General features: G+C 41.0%; 1 protein-coding gene across 1 annotated transcript in view; it reads right to left on the reverse strand.

Moving 5' to 3' along the window:
* Positions 1–238: 238 nt before the first annotated feature.
* Positions 239–20,609, reverse strand: part of OVCA2 (OVCA2 serine hydrolase domain containing) — a 56,007-nt gene continuing 35,636 nt past the window's right edge. Inside the window, exon 2 of the mRNA XM_078683620.1 lies at positions 239–828. Within this exon, the coding sequence (XP_078539746.1) occupies positions 296–828 (533 nt within the window). The 3' untranslated portion in view covers positions 239–295. The remainder of the gene's footprint in view (positions 829–20,609) is intronic.

The raw sequence follows: 20,609 nt of genomic DNA on the forward strand, positions 1-20,609 counted from the left end.
CAACTGATTTAGTCTTGCAAGCTCCCCAAGAGCCTTCTACAAACTGTAAGCAAACCTGTTCAAGTAGTTACACAAGTATCAGACTTTTTCTAAATGTTCTGGAGCACGTGAGGAGTACTGTGCACAGCTGGGACAGTCTTCTCCTCACTGTGTACTATCTGAAATGGGATTATACACCACCTTCACATTACAATACCATGCATGGATGTAATAAAGACACAGACAGAACAAGTTTGGTCTTTAAATATGTATTACTGAAAGATAACAATATCTTGAATGCATGAACTTTAAAAGGTCAAGAATTTCCACTCAATGATATTGAAAACTTGTCCAAAAATTCCAAATACACTTTCTTCTGTGGTGCGGAGGCTGGTATGAAGTGACCTCCCTTGTGGGTGAGAATCATTGGATCGATAAATAGTGATGCTAGTTCCTGGCTCATTTCTCCTGGAATCACACGGTCAGTCTCCCCGAAAACATGGAGACTAGGAACCCCAATAGGCTTTTGATAGAACACCTGATGTACCGTTGATCGGCTTTTGAATCCAGCGACCAGAATAGCAAAGTCAAACTTAAAGCGCTCATCTCCTTGCTGCTTCAAGGCACATAGCATTGGCACCAGAGCCGCTCCCTGACTGAAGCCCAAAATGCCATCAAAGGGTCCCTGCTCAAGAAAGGCCTTGGTGATTATTTTCAGGGACTCTTCCAGCCCTTGGCAGGAGTCTGAATCCTCAAGCGCATCAAAGGTCTCCTCATGTGGGTTTGAGAACCACCAACCTCGTGGATCATCAGACTGCGAACTCGACTCGCCTGCCTGCAGTTGTGGTCCTGTTCAGGAGGGAAAGGAAGAAGAACACATTTTAAAATCACTGTCTTGGGTCTGAGAGGTGAGAACTCAATGATTGCAGCCATCCCCAAGAAGCCTTATCAAGTGCAGTCCATTTATTTAGGAAGGCAAATACATCAAGCTTTCCAAACACATAAGACTTTGTCAGGTGGCACTATAGATTACAGCCTAAGACCTGCTGGATGCGGACTTCAATATTTTAAAGAAAATTAGGACATTGAGCCTGATTCAACGGAAAAACAACCTTTATGGGGTCACAAAATACAATAGATAAATGGTTGGATTTAGGAATCAAATAATTAGTTTAGCCCTCAGCAAAATGAAAGCTGAATGGGTGGCTGTATCACAGTATATGATGAGTCCTGTGCTCACACATGCACACACTCGCACATTGTTGTATACTAGTTTCACAAAAGCTGCATGTTTGTTATTTCATTACAACAGTGGGAACCAGATCAGACTGTTGGGAGACTGCAGGACACAGGGTGGTCACACCGAAATCTGATACACAAAAAAGCTCTGCAGGACAAATTATGCATCTAATTTACGAAATACGCTAATTATGTCTTAGTGAGTCGATATTTGCAGTCAGCTGCAGAGAGCAACTTCTCCTTGTACAAATGTCTGTTATGTTTATTTACATATTTTACTTATTTAGCAAAGGAACAAAACATGAGGATTTCAAAGAGGAATGCTCATACCCAAGTGATAGCAGTACTGTGCATAAGTTAAATGGAAGGACCAATGCGGGTATACTTCCAGAATGGCAATGGAGAGTTAACAACTGAGGTGAAGGCCGAGACAAATAAACTAACAAATCAGCATCTCAAAACACAATCTAATCCAGTTGCTACTTATGTTTATAGACTTGGTCAGTGAAGAAAAACTTTGTTGAAGAGGGGAGACTAAGCAGAGTTCACATACGCAGTGCAGACTTCAACTCCAAGAGGCGAGTCTTCAGTGCGGATTTGAATTCTGTTAGAGAGGGTATATTTCTAACAAGCAGAACTACATTCCAGTGATGAAACACATTCTAACTGGGGAGCCTTGGAAAATGTATCATGTTCCTAAAATTGCACTTAAATACCTGAAATACAGGACCCTATTATGCTGGCCATTTTTGTTGACACTTCGCCTAAACCTCTGAACCCATGAGGATAATTATCATTTAGTGCTTGTAGGTGGTAGCAGATGCAAGGGGCTTAGGCTAGTGTTTCTTGCAAGTGCTAAAGACATGTGAGTATACTAATGAAATTCTGGTCAAACATTACAAGGTCTATCTGCAGCACCTTTGTAGTGCTACTTCACTTCTCAGTGGCATGTCAGTTAGATATACCACATATACTGTTGCAGTTCTAACATACACTTGACCTGCACATCTGTAAAATGCCTGAACTGCCCAGCAATCCTCGGAATATTTTATTTTATTTATTTATTTATTGAGAGTTTTATATAGCGCTAGCTAGCCCCAAAGGTATCAGAGCGCTTTACAAGTAGTGTGCTAAAGACAATTTGAGATACATGAGAGTATACATGTAGGTCAAATGTGGTCAGCGGGAGCTATAAACAAAACATATTAAAAAGTGAGAACATACAGTTAAAGTACAAAAATACAGCAACAAGGTGATGATGTTACACAATACAATACACAGCAATAAGGTAATGATATCAGTGCCAAAGTGTGACTGACTGGATCAGGAGGCTTCCTCTTTAATTCCCATTGCACAATAAGTAATTTCCAAACTGAGGTCTAGATATTGTACCTTGAGACCATAGGAGTCGAGTCCTTCCCCTGTTAAAAAGGTACGGGTACACAACGTCACTGGCCGCTGTCCATGAAACATTAAGTGCTGAATTACAACAAAAAACACACAATAGAAACCTTTTTAAAAATGATCCATTGTTAGGTGTTTAGACCCTTCTGACGCTGCCCCGAGGCTGTTTTGTGTACAACCACCTTTACTCTGAGCACTGGTCTGTGTTATTGTCTCTCCACTGCCTGCTGACGGAAGCAAACAGTCTGGACAAGACACAATTTAAGATGGAAGAGGCAATGGAGTGCAGGGCATTTTTTTTTAATTCTAAGTCCTGCTTTTCTATCAAATGTCTACCAATCTCCTCCCCCACCTCTTTTCATCCAATCAATCCACAACAATTGCACACCTTCTTTTTACAAGCAACAACAATGTAATCACTCTTCTCAGAAACAGTCCTCTTCTTTGCATCTCCATAACCTAACAGCTTCAGACTGTCTCTCAGATAAAGACTCCATGCTACCTACAGCCTAACCTCTCTAATTAGGGAAAGGAGTCTGGGCACATTGCATCCCCTCTTCTTTGTACACCACTCACTGCGCCGCGGCCAGGGCGACTGACGCTGGAATCTGGGGACCACGGTTCGATCCCCGGCTCCGGCGGCAGGTTAGCCCAGCACCATGTGACTCTGGGCAATAGCTCGCTTAATCTTCCCGACGGCCCCCCAGCGCCTAGAGACCCTTACGGGTAATTGTGCGCTTTACAAATGTGGACTTTTACTCACTCAATATAGCTTCCCTCTGTCTTTCGTCTACAGACTGGCACACTGTTGCACCACTTTCTCAATCCAAACCTAGTCAAACTCTTCCTCACTCTACTCACTCCTTCTAATCTCTCAAGCTAAATCCCATCTCCTTCTCATTCCTTCCCTCTACCTTTAATATTTCCTCCCAACATGTGTATTCTCATCGAAAGCAGATTTGTTAAAAATTAACATAAATTACCACACACAAGATCTCCTCGATTATACATCTAATCTGTTCTTTGTGAGTGAAACCTTGCACAACAAAGGCCCAGCTCCTATTCTCCATGATGCTCTTCTTTTAGGGTACGAGATTGACCTAAAAGATAACTCAACAAGAGGGCCACTATGCTCGCATTAGTCCACAAATCTTACCCCAACCCTAGTTCCAACATCTACCATGCTTTCAATACTACCTTTCCGACTATCTCTACTCCAGGGTGCAAATCCACCCTGAAATGATGCAACTTCTTCCAGCAGTTCTTCTATTCTATCTTGCTCACCTCTAAATCGCCTCCATATAATTCTACTTGCGATAAATTATTCTGTAAATTAACCATTTATGGGGATTTGAAACAAGCTTCTTTATTCATGCTTGGAAAATTCAATATCCGATAGGAAATACCAGATTATGATACCAACAAATCAAACATCCCATTCCTTGAATTGCTCAGACTTAGATTTGCAACTAGTCGCTGGGTTAGTCATTTATTTGACTGCACCTACTCTGATGCAATGACCCTCTTAAATTTCAAGCACTACTCTTTTCTCTGTAGTAAGCATTGGGCTATCCCTTTCATTCTAGGGAATGCCTCCTACAAAAATTCATCCTTGTATTACCATTACCAGTTCCTTTATCTGGTCATGAAGAAGATTGTGATACACATTCCTTTGGAGTTCCTCAATAACTCCACAACTTCAGGTCTTCATCTAAATGAACACAGCTATCTGTCTTAGACCATGGGATATCAGTGGCCATGGAACTCTAATACCAGTCACAATCCATTGACTCAACCTTATATTTCATACATGTCAAATCGTAAACCAAGGAACTTATGGGCTTCATTTCTTAGAGTCCCATCCTTGAACAAATGGAAGGCCAATTCAGAACCACCCAACAAGCAAATCTAAATTCAACACCTTACAGCAGACAAGACAATCAGGAATTCCAGGAGTACATATTACAGTGCATGTCTTGTTTACATCAATTGCTCTACAAATGAGTCTTTCAAAATTCTATCAAAACGACTCTGTGAATCCAGCCACTTCAACTCCTCTGACACCCTGGCCAAACACTCTGAAAAGACATCAAGACCTACTGCACAAAGCAGGTGCTTGAGTTGGAACAGATGCAACCTTGCTTATTCTCCTTCAGTCCCAAGACATCGAGGATGCACCTCAGTGCTTCCATCAGCTTTTCACATTCTGACTTTGTCAAGGTACTACCCTATGTCAAAGATCTGGATCCCTAGTGCTCTTGTAGTTTCTCATCTCCACATTTACCTCACTAATGTGGAAAACCATGTCATGCCATACTTGCATCATAAAAATTACACAAGTAATCCTGAAGTATTTAACATTAATCCTCTTCTGTGGGAACCATCTTTTGATTATAAAAATTCAGGCAACTAGATGGACCTTAGGTGGTTGCCTTGCCTGATCAAAACATTTGGCTTACACGATTACCCACGAGGATAACACCCAACTTATTGTGTAACTAATCTCAACAAGACTCCCCATGCTGGGATTATGTCTCATCACATATGACTGTATGACATCAAACTATTTAAAGATCAATGAGAGTACTATGCTGATTGTAAGACCAAAATATTGACCTGTGTGGCCTTCTTTATGGTTCTAACGTCCTCTTACGGGCTGTTGAGCTTGACCAAGAGTCAGAAAAAAGCCTTGAAATTCCTTGAACTTTGACAGTGTTCTAGGATATTAAGTAAAATGGATAACAAGGCCTTCTGCACATCACCTAAGGAAGGTCAGACAGTTTTTACTACATCTCAGTTGTCTTCACCAATTCAAGCCACTCCTGCTTGAAAGCTCCTAAGTTAGTGCTACACCACTAGTCTTTTTCTGCACTCCTAACTACCTCCTAAAGAGTCTCCAGAGGATCCAAAACTGAGCATTCATGATAAGACTCTACCTTCAATCTCAGAAGCACAACACTTTAACCCTACACTGTTTCTTTTTTTTTATGTTCAGAAAGATGTTATTAAGTTTTAAGACAAAATGAAAATGAACAAAAAGAGGAAGGAAGTTACAAGCAGAAGCGATCAAATAATCAATATGAAATGCATTAAACCAAAATACGCAATATTAGCATATAATAATAAAAGAGAATCGCAATTAAAGAGGAAGGGAAAGGAGGAAAGGGAGGGAGAGGGGAAGGAAAGAACATGTCATAGGATCATAAATTCATAAACTACAGAGTTACAGTTAAATTGTAATGTAAAAATAGAACATAAGAAAATGTATAACAATATCATTGCAAAACATATGAATCAATAGGAGACCAAAACGACTGAAATGATTGTGAATTATGAGTAACGCCTTTAAGGGATAGCTGCGCACCTCTTCTCGTAAAGGTAATCCATGACCACCAAGCATGGACTGAATGAGAAGAAGCATCTTTCCAACAGAAAGTAATGGATTTTAAGGCAGCTGTGATTAGAAAATTAAACAATTTTGCCTCTGACTCAGAAAGGGGATAAGTTAGGGCAATCGATTTGCAAATTAATAAATTAAAGGAAATATCATCTTGTAAAGGTAACATTTTCAAAATTATACTCCATACTTCCAACCAAAATTTCATAATAACTGGACAGTCAAACAACATATGGCGTAGTGAACCATGGCTAGCATTGCAGTGCCAACAAACATCAGAAAGTAACAGTTTTGCACGAAATAGACGTGATGGAGTCCACAAAGTGTTAAATAAAATATAGGCATTGGTTTGATAAAGGGACACTGGGAGCCAGCCTGAGATACTGTCAAGCCATATAGAGGATCATGAGTCATCTGACAGGGAGATGGAAAGTTCATTGTTCCAGAACGACGAAATAATCTGAACATTGGAGCCCAGTGAGGTGGATTTTTTTTTTATAAAAAACAGAGACAGCTTTAGGGGACGATGTTGCAGCTGTGAGGTAAATTAATAGGTCATTTGTGGTGGAAGAGGGAATACCATTGGGAAAGGAATCCAAAATAGAGTTACACAAGAATTGATATTTTAAAAAGTCAGTAGCTGGGAGACCAAACGTTAACTGTAGCTGTTCAAAAGGAATAAAAGCATTACCATTAAAGACATCTTTAAGATATAAAATTCCTTTTGAAATCCAGGAGGACCAGAAGTTAATGTTTCTGTTCAATTTAAGTAGTGCACTGTGCCATAAAGACAAGTGGACTGTGGAGAGTAGGGGCAATTCAAAATTAGAATCTAAATCATTAATTATCAATCTGGAGGACTTAATGATAGAGGAAAGATGAACAACCTTCGCTGTGGATGACATTGACATCAATGAAGGTAAAGAAAAGGGCCGTATAATGGACGCTTCAATATCCAACCAAATTGGAGGTTTGACCATATGTGAAGTATTAAACCAAAGGGTACTCTGCTTTAAGATAAAAGCTTTATGGTAAAGGTGAAAGTCTGGCAGGGAAAAACCAGCCTGGGCCTTAGGAATTTTTAACTTTTTGTAAGCAATACGAGGGGCTTTGTTAGACCAAAGGAATTTAGATAAGAGTGTGTCAATAGTTTTATAAAAACTGAGAGGAAATTGGGTGGGGATCATAGCTAAAGAGTAAAAAACTTTAGGCGCTATATTCATTTTTATAGATTCCATTCTTCCCCACCAAGTGAGATGAAGGGCAGACCACTTGGACGTTTTGTATTTAATGTAGTCAATTATGAAATCAGAGTTAAGTTTTAATGTAGCTGACAGCGATTAAGCAAATAGAATACCCAAATACTTAAGTTTGGTTGTTTGCCAAAGAATATCTGTGTTTGGGAGCATCTCTGAGGTACAAAACACATTCAAAGGAAAAAATTCAGTTTTGCTTACATTCAATTTGTAACCTGAAACCATAGAGTATTGAGCAATAATGTCTAATAGGGAAGGGACAGAAGAAAGAGGGTTATTAATAAATAATAAAACATCATCTGCATAGGCTAAAGTTTTAACAGTTACATCATTGATCATAATACCCTGAATGTCATCACAAAGGCGAATATAATTAAGAAAAGGTTCAATACCTAAGAGAAATAACAGTGGAGAAAGGGGACAACCTTGCCTAGTTCCTCTAAAGAGTGGAAATTGACTAGAAATTTGACCATTAATGAACAAACGAGCAGTAGGGGCAAAATATAAAGCAGAAATCATACGAATAAAAGGGGCACCAAAATCAAAGGACAATAAAGTTTTAAATAAAAATTGCCAGTGAATCTTATCAAATGCTTTTTCTGCATCTAATGCCATCACTCCCGCAGGAGAAGTAAGTTGAGAACTTTGTTCAATAATATGTAGTAGAGTTCTAGTATTATTAGCAGAATATCTATTTTTCATGAAACCAGATTGGTCTGGGTGAATAATGGAATGGAGTACAGGAGCTAGTCTAGTAGCTAGGATTTTCGCATAGAGCTTACAATCCTGGTTTATTAGGGAAATGGGGCGATAATTAGAGACCAAGGTAGGATCTTTATCAGGCTTAGGCAGTACAATAATTAAGGCGTCCGTAAAAGAGCCCGAGATAGTACCAGAGGAGCCAAAATGAGAGAAAAGGGTATTCAAATAAGGGAGGAGATGGGATTGAAATTCTTTGTAAAATTCTGCTGGGATACCATCCGGACCTGGAGATTTATTCTTGGGAAGTGACTTAATGGCAAGCAAAATTTCTTCAGGTGTCAGGTTTACTATAAAGGGTAGAATAAAAACGTAAAAATTCTTGCACAATATCGTTATGAGAAATAGCCACTTTGCCTTGAGATCCTCGTACAGAGGTAATCTGAGTCTTATCTCTTTTAATTCGTAAGTAATTAGCAAGGAGTTTTCCCGATCTGTTGGTATTAAAACGAAATTTAGCATTGGACTTTGAAAGTTGGACTCCTGCTCTGTGACTAAGAATGGTATTAAATTCATAGCGGAGTTTTTGAAGTGTAAGTTTGTACTGGGGGTCATTGGACGAGATAAACAAACGCTCAAATTTAGCAATTTGCTTTTCCAAATGCTTAATGTTAGCGTTAAATTGTTTGTTCTCATGAGCCATAATAGAAATAGTGGTACCTCTAATGTAGGCCTTAAATGCATCCCATCTGGTGACAATTGATGTGGAGTCTTCAGGGTTGAATAAAAAATAATCTTTTATAGCCTGCAACAGTTTAGGTTTATGCTTATCAGTAAGGACAATGTTGGAGTTCATACGCCACCTATTTTGTTTAGTAAAAGTAGAAGAGATATTTAAGACAAATGAAATTAAAGCATGGTCTGAAATGTCTATAGTGCCTATAACAGGATTAGTAGCTGACTGAAGTAGGGAAGGTGAAATCAAAAAATAATCAATCCTTGAATGAGAATTATGGGGATTAGAGAAAAAAGAAAAACATTTTTCAGTGGGAAAGTGTAGTCTCCATACATCAGCCAGTTTAGTAGTACTAAGGAAAGATTTAAAAGCATGAAAAACTTTAGGGGGTCTAAACTTGGTAGTAGAAAGTCTATCAAGTAATGGATCAATGATCACATTAAAATCCCCTCCAACAATCAAAGGAACTTGTCCCAACTTTAGAACTTCTGTAGATAAGTTAGACCAAAACGAAGGATCATCGGCTGTGGGGCCATAGATATTAAGCAAAAAGAAGGTGGAGTCATGAATTTTAACTTTAACAACAATAAATCTACCTTCTGCATCTGTGAATTTATTAATAATCTGACAGTGTAATCTCTTTGCAAAGAAAATCGCAACCCCATTTTTCTTACCAAGGGCAGGTGACGAAACAATAGTGTCCACCCACTTTTTGTTCATATATTGTAAAATGTTGTCATCAACATGTGTTTCTTGAAGAAAACATAGATCAGCTTTAGAAGCCCCCAAGTAGTCTAGAATTTTCGTTCGTTTAACTGGATGTCGCAGACCTTTAACATTAAGAGAAACAATTTTAACATCATGTGTAGTAGCCATGAAGAAGTAAAATGAGGATGAAGAGAGGAGTTAAAGAAAGAGAAGAGGGAGAACAGCCATGGAAGAGAAGTAACTCTACGTAGAAAGCTAGAAAAGGCAGGGAAAGACACAAAAGGAAGAAACAGAAAAGGAAGAAAAAGGTACAAACAAGGTACATAAGTAAGGACACAGAGTCGCACACACGTTCCACAAGCATGGCCAGAGACCGTTGGAGCCCATGAAGAAAGAATAATCGCCAGGAATGCTCAAATTAAATGCGATCAAGTAATAGGAGCTTGAGTCTCCATTGATGACGAAGCTTGTTGGTCCAAAAAGAGTCTTAAGTCTGCAGGACGATGAAAAGATTTTGAGAAGGTGTCTTTCCAAACTCGCATTGTAGACGGATCAAATAGACCATACTTAAAACCAAGGCTTTTCAGATGTGGACGCATAGAAGAGAATTCCTTGCGAATAGCAACCGTTTCCTTAGCAAAGTCTTGATGGATAAATATTTTGGAGCCATTTACCAGAAGCGAAGGAATGTCTCTGACAGCTTTCCTTATGAGAACCAAGTGATGGTGACGCAAGACCTTAAAAATCACCTGCCTGGGTTTGGTATGGCGTGGATTCCTGTGTGAGGGAATTCTATGCGCTTTGTCCACCTCAAATTTTTCTGGAAATTTGATATTTAGAAGACCAGGCAGCAAAGATTCCAGGTACAAGCGACAGTCGGAGCCCTCAACTTCTTCAGGCAAATTGAAAATGCGGAGATTATATTGTCTATTACGGTTCTCCAATTCCAATAATTGGGTATGCATTGGTACTATCTGAGCCATCAAAGGTGTAAATGCATCGAGTTTGGTTTTATTGTCCTGAATTTTAATAGAATTGTCAGAAACTTTCATGGACATTGACGCCATATCTTTGCGAACATTTTTCATTTCATTTGCAATAGTATCAGTATTCATGCGCAGCGCCTTTATTTCTTTCAGTATCAGAGTAAGTGAAGGTTCAGAAGTTTCAACAACTTTCGATTTATTTGGGGGAGGAGACACCTGCTGCTTCCTTTTGTTGTTAGCAGAATTTTTGTTATCCATTTTGAGGAGAAAAACAACTTTTTGCGTCAGGAAAATGTAGAAATACCAATTCCACCTCAAAATTTAATAAATATGAGGAAAAGGGTATTAAAAGCTCCCAAAGCACTTGAGGAAAAGGCAGTGTAAGAGTTAATGTGAGCCGTGGGAGTGGCTAGGCCCAAGCCAGGCCCTTTCTTCAGAAATGCATCGCCCCCGTGCTGAGGCAATCGGCAGAACCGGAGCAGAGGCTGGGGAGAGGAGCCAGGAAGCAGACAGAGGGATCCCCACGCGATGAAAACGCCCAAAATTCACAGCAAAGGTAGGGGGCCGGCATAGAAGGCAAGCGCTACCAAAAGTGAGCAAACCTTGTGGAAAAAATCGTCGTTATTCAGCTCATTAGGCTGATGAAGTTACGGAGCGGCGGCGGCCATCTTGTCGACGCGCTCGCGCGACTCTCAACCCTACACTGTTTCTATTGGAAGCTTTCTGATGCCAGGAGAGTTTCCTTTAAGCCCCTGAGGCTTTTCTTAGGGGGGGGAAATACTTTGGTAATATTGGCCCAGATGTGGCCTTAGCTCGAAGATCCAGCTAAACTTGGCCTGGAAACTCCATGGAAACCTAGTCTTGACATTTACTCCAGTTCATAGCAGGAATATTCATGTACATCTTATCATCCACAAGGTCATCCAGAATTACCTTTTCACCTATACTGAACTACTATCTCTAGGCAGTGCAACATTACTTATCATTTTCAGAACTGATATTAAACTACAGAACAATGTCCAACTTATCTGCCACCAATGTCAGCAGGACTCACAATCCCGCACTTAAATCTCACATATTCGGTACCATGCCTACACAAACGTTAAGTAGACCCTAAATTCTATCTTACTACAGACATGGAACTCTATCATCAATCATTGGTTTGACACATTCCTCTAGAAGGAGCCTGTGCCCTAGGTTTCAGCAATAGATTTGGGTACCTAAACAACTATGCGGCTGTGTATGAGCCACCACCAATGCATGACAATCATTTTCTGCTTCGCAATATGCACTCAAATTCAATGTCAACTTGGAGCACTTCCAATCACTTTCTAACTCTTGAATGGATCTTCTGACTCTACATGTTGCAGCACACTTGAGGTGCAATGATCGAACACATATGCATGGCACCATTTGCATTTTGCCCACCTTTTCAGACACCATCTCCACTACTTTCCTCACATACAACCCCTCGTATCCATGTGAAAGCAGCCCATGCAACCTCCAAAAAATCCCACACTTCACATCATAAAGCAAATAATGCTCAATCGGCAATCATTCATGCAGCAGATTTAACAGATTTCATGTTATCTCAAATCGATTTTGTTAGAATCTTGGTTCACTGATACTGTCAATAATGTCTTTGATACCTTGGTCTACCAGCCTACAGCATCCATGACATGAACTGTTAAACAGAACAGGCAAAGGTTCTGTTTTTTCCCCACTGATTAACACAATCCTGCATTCCACACTAGGAGCCATCATTTGAGCTCCTCAATTGCCACTTCCGGCTATAAACAATGTACTACATCCCACGATCTACTGACCACTAGATCCAACTTGGCTTTCAATTTTGAGTAGTCCAAATTCATTACTTGGTCTCAATTAATTATGCAAGGAACATCTTCCTCAGCAACTCAAATACCCTGCGGCAAAGCATCAACTAAGGACATTAAGACTGTCTTTTTCTGACCTGCTGGACATTACGAACATCTACCAACATAAACTAAGGAAAACCCTGGATGTCATTTGCTATGCCATGTTCCACAAGAACCTAAAGTACTTTTGAGCTACCTCCAACCCCAACACTGATGTTAAGTTCGCACTCCTAGATTTCAAACAAACCATGCATCTGTTCACAGATAATGATGCTAAGCACCAATTCCATGACCTGAACATTATGCTTGACGCATCATGGCTAAACTAGGAGCTCAATTATTTAGGTAGAAGAAGAAGGAAACACAACCTCAGCTGCAAGATTGGATAACACTGAAAAAGTTTTTGAACTATCCGCAAGAACCTCATTAGGGTGATCAAGGCTATTCAATACACAAGCACAATCATCAAAGCAACTGACAGGGTATTATTCAAGATTGTTAAGTAATATGTGAATCCATATGTGATCCACCACTTGAATATTCCGAGAAGTGTACAGCAATCAACTTTTTCAAAAATGTCAATACAGATGTAAATGTAAATGTAAATGTAAATGTACAGGAATTTATATAGCGCAAATCACCAAGCGGTTTCTAAGCGCTTGCTTAGGGAACGCGTCCTGGTATTCCCCTGTGAGATAACCCCGGCAGGGTATCCGCAAGGTGAAAGCCAGGCATCCCGCCGCGAGGGGCCGTTGTGGAGATTAAGCAAGCTATTGCCCAGAGTCGCAGAGTGTGAACCCGTGAATCGAGTAGGCACCGGAGCGAGAATTGTCGAGTCCATGGACATTTTAGGACTCAAGACCCCGCCGAGCCGGGAATTGAACCCTGGTCCCGGGCTGACCTCTGCTTCCAGGTCTGCCTCCTCTAACCAGTGAGCCACACTTCTCCACTATCTATGGCACAAACATCACAGATGCACCTGACACAACTGAGATGACCCCACACACTAAACTTAGTTCTTTCAGTACCCTCCCCAGTGGTGACCTGGCTAATTCCCTCCACTAACGGCAATCTAATTGAAAGACACCATCCTAACCACCATTTTTTTTTTTTTATTTAAAAAAGTTTGGTATAGCGGTTACAAGACCCCGAATTGTGTCAGAGCGCTTCACATTAATGGGAAGGAGAAACAAAGTAGGGGAACGTTGAAGTAAGGGAGGCTAACATGTTAAGCTAGTACGATTGCACATAAATGTGAGCAGGAAAAAAATGTAAATACAAAACTGTAAGGCACAACGTACATAACAGGTAAGGCAATGAATCAAAGACATTAATAATTGATAATAAAAATAAATAAATAAATAATAACGGACACTTCGAAAACAGATGAGCCATGGACAAATTAAGGCAGGAACTTGTTCATTAGGATTGTTTTTACTTCCTGTTTGAACACCACTGTGTAGGGGATTCTGCAAATTTTCGGTGGGAGAGAGTTCCAGACCTTGGGTGCTACGCCCGAGAACGCTCTGAGCCTCATTTTCTTTTTACGAAATTTCTGCGGTTTGAGTAGCAATGAGGTAGCACTTCTGGAAGGATTGCCATCCCCCGAAAATTCAAGTTTATATGTCAGATATCTGGGTGATTTGTTGGGGAAGGGCTTTGTGTGTCAGAACGGCAATCTTTAATTGTATTCTAGCTTCGTAGGGTAGCCACTTTAGAGATCTTTAGGCTGGGGAGATGTGCTCATTTCTGTTAGTGTTGGTAATCAGTCTGGCTGCGGCATTCAGGGAGGCCCTAAGCGGAAGAATTAGCCCCCACCCCCAAAATCTTTTTCAGCCCCCCCCGAAATTTGAGTCTAGTTGCCCGCCTGGTTTCAGTCACCCTTACAGCCCCAAGGAGGTCTGTGGCCACCCTCAGGACTGAGATCCCTCATATTACAACTCTCATGGATTAAATTTGTTTTAGCTGTGCGGTAGTCCTTCTGGATGTATCACTTGTTGAGGTCAATGTAGTACTCCTAACTCCGGTTATTATTGCCCCATGGAAGAGGGACAAAAGTCCCTGTAGTCAAATGTTTCTCAAGGTTAAGCAGCAGTGATTTGCTTACCCTTTGTCCGCCACCTCCGTATGTACTCCATACTATAGGTAAACGACTGCCCCATGACTCTACACAAGATAATTGAAGGTAACGTTCTTGTTTTCTTCAGTATATATTCGGAAGGCTGCTAACCTGGGTGGCCACATCCTATACTATCCATTGTTTACAACATGTTCTCCATGCGTGTCAAAAGCGGTTTTAAAAAATAAATAAATGAAAGTTGATGTTGATTACTATACACAGATAAGTAAAAATAAGCTTCAATTTTCAAATAAATGTAGAGATGATGGTGAGAATCCAAAGTTACAATCCTCAGAAATTCTTAAATAGTGGGAACCTTTATAGTGAAGCACTGAGTGCAACCCTCAACATTGTCTGCACACCCCTGACGAAGGCTACCTTCCACTTCTTAAGCAAGAATAGACACATTGTGGACTTCCTGAAGAATGCCAGGCCTTCCTGATGATGATCTGTCATATTACTGTTCTATCAACTACCTACACATCCACGGAACGATCACTGATAAGTCTACCGACAACCAGAGTCATGAGAAGATAAAGGTCAATGACCTCCTTCAGGACAAATAGTCTGAATTCAGATTATAATGCAACACAGAGGTGTCTACCATTAAAGAGGGTAACGATGCACTTAAGCTCACCTAAACAGAGACCCCTGAATCTTTTCACCCTTCTTGGCCTCTCTGTGTCGTTTGACGCAATGACCACTGGGCTTTTACTGGATACCCTCACTTAAAGAATGTGCTTGGACAGGTTAGTCCAGTAATGCGTCACATCCTCACATAAAGTTCAGCTTAAAACCTATCCAGCAGCCTATTCCATTCCACAAGGCTCGATCCTCTTGCTAGTGATTTTCAACCTCTATATCCAGCTCTGCTGACTATCGAGGACATGATTATTCATCAATATGCAAATGACATGTAGGTCTATTTCTATGTGTCACAGTGAACAACTCTGACCGACTAATGGACTTCCTTGCTACAACTCAGGGATGGATGTTCAGGATTTACAGTAAGCTGAGTTTCATAAAGACCAACTCTGTTAAATAAGAAGACTCAGCTGGGTCTTCTAAACTAATATTGATGAGCTTGCTTCACAACAGTACTTAATTGCCTGCACCAAACATCAAAGGCAATACAAGACTGGCCTGTTCTCAACTACTGTTGCTGAACAAAATGAAGGCCTTTTTGCAGGATCCAAAATGCTGCTTTATTACTGGTCTTGTACCATGTAAGACTATATTTGAGCCACACATAACTACCCACCTCCTGGCCACCCTGGACAGCATACTCTATGCTACAGACAAATCGCTTCAAAAGTATGACACTCAAATGCAATTTGAAGGAAGTCCAATAGTTCCCACTATCCACATTCAAAATATGGTGCATCACAGGTCACCTTGCAGTGCAGGAAGGAGACGACCAGACAACTGGTGTGCTCCTGCTACACTAGGAGAGTCTGAAAAGCAAGCTCATCCCATCTCAGGCAGCATGCATAAGTTCTCACCTTCTGAAACAAGCTAAAAACCTGGCTCTTCAAATAATATTGTCACAATATGATCACTTGGTTACACTACTCACCTTGAATTGACACCTCGCTCACTTGTATTTCCCCCCTTCCTGATACTGCCCACCCAATTAGTGCACACCTCGCTTTTGCCTCGTTTTCCCCTTACACTTCTATATTCCTTACCCTATTGTTACTCAATTTTCTATTATCACCCATACCCCTCCTCGTGTGCAGTGTTGTGGTGCTTGGAAGCTAGATTTGCCCCCAAGAAATCACATACATTCACCTACACAGACACTTCACACAGAGCTTTACGTTCTCGCACATGTAAACTTCCAGCATCCAACACACACTTCTTGAATATGCAAGTCCCACAAATCTTACACAAGCCATTCTAGTTGCTGCATTTCGTATGCTTCACCATGAAGACTGCAAGTCCCTAACCATCTACACACACTTAGCATTCAGCTCCGCACATTCACACTCAAGTGCTACCAGCTCCCTCAGGTGTTTCTTTCACCAAATCTTCCAGACCACTTTTACTGAGTTTGTCTTGTCAAGAACACTGCGTCATGACTATACCATATCACAACAACATTAAACACAATCTACATCTAGGTCATCTGAACCAACACAGTTCACATCCGCACATGCATACACTTCTTACACATTAAAAAGTGCTTTGACACACCTGTAGTAGGAATGTGATAGAAGATAGGCAATAAGCATTATCCCAATTACAAAATGGTGGTCATGCTTCCTCAAGCTACTTAGCACATGCTGTGCCCTAAGGATGTGCTGTCACCACACTCCCACCCCACTGTATCACAAAACAGAACAGGACTTCAACAAGGCCACATGAAAACCCATAATCTACTCACTTAAGTCACACGTTTGTTTTGTGGTACCTTTTTGTATTCACAAGACAAACAACAGAACTCCAATAAGATCATACGATAACCGATGGGTAATCCTTGGAACATATGCAACACTGTTCTTCCCGAACTATACGTTCCTCCGGACTCCCAAGTAAAAAACATTAGGAGCAACGTCGCCTCCTGTAACATGACACGCTGGATCCCTCACGCCTCATGACAGGCACTCCCTTCTCCCTACAATCAAGATCACACTTCACATACACACCACTTCATGTCAAATGACAGACACGGTTTCCTCTTTTGGGTCATGCTGCACTGCACTCCTCTGTAATCTGACCCAGTCACTTGGCTCACACTGGATCCCGTCCAGCCCAAGGTCACTAAAAGCACCCTACCCCACACAACATCTTCCCTAAACCAGTCACTTGACACACAATGGATCCCCAGAGCTCATATACCAACAGTGGATTCAATCCTTGAACACAAATGGCACACTGTATGTCGCTGCCCCAAGATTATAGGTACTAACTTACCCACGACTAACACCATGTAATACACAGCAGATCCGCTTGAAGTTAAATTACACATACAAAGTTCATTTAGCAATAAGCAGTCTTCACAACCACAGTACAAAATTGAGCTGCCTTCCACGACAGGCCTACTTCTGGCCGCAAAAATATATTGTTGTCACCAGGAATACCTTATACAACTAAAAACGCTTAAAAAAATAGTGTATGCTGCTCCCAATAACCTCTGTGTGGCTTTACTGCGAGATCGCTGGTCATTTACAAGCCCTCTATGCTATTCATTTCAAATTAGATCCTCCTGTGTGATGGGTCATAAATCAACAGACTTCATATTATACACCGTGTCCTCTAGATGTCCCATTAGGCATCCCAGTAGCCACCTTTGGTTAAATGGCACATACTGGGTCTTCCAAAAATACAGTTGTCCCCCTACTTTAGGTCTTCAGTTTATCAGGGTTTCAGAGTTATCAGATGTTAGTCCATTCAATCCATGCAGGTTAATATCAGCAAAACAAGTCTACATCGGGCCAGGGCAAGTTTTTAATTGCGCAGGCATGACTTGAATAGTTTTGTGTAGAAAATCTCTCAAGATGCGCCATTCCACAAAATTGTATAGCTTCAGGAAGAAATGTTAACACAACATGTAGAGTTTGGGTAATTTCTAAATGTGAGCAGCATTTCGGATAGATTTTTTTTAATCCATGCAGGCCATCATTTTTGTGTGTAAAACTGCAAATACGAATGCAAACAGCAGTGCTTTGAAAGCGAGTGACAGTTCCTTTAAAGGGGGAGGTCAACAAACATTTCAGTTTGTTTTTTTACCCGAATGAAACGCTCAGATAATTTTTTAGGGCAAAACTACAAATCCAAACATAAGTGGCAGTGTTTTGAGTGCGAATAACAGGAAATCAACTTAAAATCACATTTTCGTGTTTAATTTTTACATGAACAGACTGTTCGGGTAATTTGGAGTGCAAGATGCATTTCGCATGATTTTGCATAATTCTGCTACAGCAAATTTGCGAGTTTCACACACTCTAGTCTATATGTAACTACTAAAGGAAAATGCTACTTACCAGTATGCATCTGTTCTTGGCATGTAGAGGTGCAGATCTACACACTTTGCATTAGATCGCCATCTGGTGTTGGGCTCGGATGGTTGCACCTTGTTGTTGTCTTGGAAGAAGTCTTTATAGTCACAAGATAGGCGACTCCTCCCTTGAACAATAGTGCGCATGGGCATCGACTCCATCCTCAGATTGTTTATCGCCATGATGGGAAATGATGGAGTTAGTAGAAAATTAAAGATGATCATGTGTGTATATCTAAGTAAGATAGTACTGGAACAGATAAAGGTCTGGGGGAGGTGGGTGGGCGTGTGTGGATCTGCAGCTCTACATGCCAAGAACAAATGCATACTGGTAATTAACATTTTCCGTTCAAGGCATATGAGCTGCAGATCACACACTTTGCATAGACTGTACAGCAGTATCTCCCCTAGCGTTGGTCACCTGTAACGGTTGCAGTAGTTTGAAAGAGTGTTTTAAGAACAGCTTGGCCCACAGAAGCCAGTTGCTTGGCCTGCACGTCAACACAATAGTGTTTAGTGAAGGTGTGTGTTGTAGACCATGTTGCTGCTTTACCAAATGTCTTCTAGGGGAATGTTCCCTAAGAATGCCATAGAAGAGCCTAGTTTGCGTGTTGAATGCGCCCTAGGGGGAATCGTCAATGTGCGTTTGGCTTTTTGGTAGCATATTTGTATACATTTAACAATCCACCTTGCAATCCCAGCTTTAGAGATGGGATTACCTTTATGCGGTGGGGAGAAAGCTACAAACAATTGTTTTGTTTTTCTAAAGGATTTAGTCCCGTCAACGTAATAAAGTAGAGCTCTTTTGACGTCTAGCGTGTGAAGAGCTCTTTCTGCTACAGAATCTGGGTTTTGAAAAAACACTGGTAATTTTACCGATTGGTTAAGATGAAACGTAAAGATGACTTTAGTGAGGAATTTTGGATTTGTTCTGAGAACTATCTTGTTACGGTGTGTTTGTAAGAAGGGTTCTTGTATGGTTAAAGCTTGGATCTCACTTACTCTTCAAAGAGAGGTGATTGTGATAAGGAAAGCTACTTTCCATGTGAGGAACTGAAGTTCACATTAATGTAAGGGTTCAAATGGGGGTCCCATGAGCCTAGTAAGTACAATGTTGAGATTCCACACCAGAGAGGGTGGTAATCTAGGAGGGATGATTCTATTGGGGCCCTCCATAAAGGTTTTAATAACTGGGACTCTAAAAAGTGACAAGTGTTGTCTGTTTTGTAAGTAAGCGGCAAGTGCTGCTAAATGTAGATGTATGGATGAATATGCTAAATTACATCTTTGCAAATGGAGTAAATAGCAAATGATATTCTGGATGGATGCATCCAGTGGCTTGATATGATTGTTAGTGCAGTAAATGGCAAATCTCTTCCAGTTTACTGCATAGCAAGCTCTGGTGGTAGGTTGCCTGGCTTCTTTAATGATGTTCATACAGTCAGGTGGGAGGTTAAGGTAACCGAACTCTAGGACTTCAGGAGCCAGATTGCTAGATTCAGCTGTGTTGGATCGGGGGGGGGGGGCTTAGCTCTCCATGGTTCTGCGTTAGTAGTGATGGGGAGAGGCGTAGTTTTTGGTGTGGGACTAGTGAGACTTCCAACAGTGTGGTGAAGCACGGTTGACATGCCCTTGTGGGAGTAACTAGGATCAATTTTAGAGACTGTTGTCGGAGCTTGCGTACCACTAGTGGAATCAGTAGGAGTGGTGGAAAAGCGTACGCAAATCTGCCTGACCAGTTCATCCTTATCGCATTGCCCTTGGACAGCAGGTGTGGAAACCTGGCGGCGAAGGTTGGGCATTTTGCGTTCTCATGTGTGGCAAACAGATCTATGTCTGGTTGGCCCCAGATTTGGAAAAATGGTAGAAGAACTTGTGGATGTATTTCCCATTCGTGAATCTGTTGTGTCTGTCGACTTAACAGATCCGCAATCTTATTGTGAACTCCTGGAAGATGCTCTGCAAGCAGGTATATGTTTTGTGGAATGGCCCACCTCCAAATGTTCTGTGCGAGCTGGGACGGTTGCAGAGAATGTGTGCCCCCTTGTTTTTGTATGTAATACATGGCTGTCATCTTGTCCATCCCGATTAGGACAGCCTTGTTTTGTACATGGAGTTGGAATGATTTCAGTGCTAGGAATATTACTAATAGCTCCAGATGATTGATATGGAGCACTTTCTGTTGAGTGGTCCATTTGCCTTGAGTGGT

Source organism: Lissotriton helveticus, chromosome 3_1 (genome assembly GCF_964261635.1).
Source record: "Lissotriton helveticus chromosome 3_1, aLisHel1.1, whole genome shotgun sequence".
In the NCBI taxonomy this organism is placed as follows: Eukaryota; Metazoa; Chordata; class Amphibia; order Caudata; family Salamandridae; genus Lissotriton; species Lissotriton helveticus.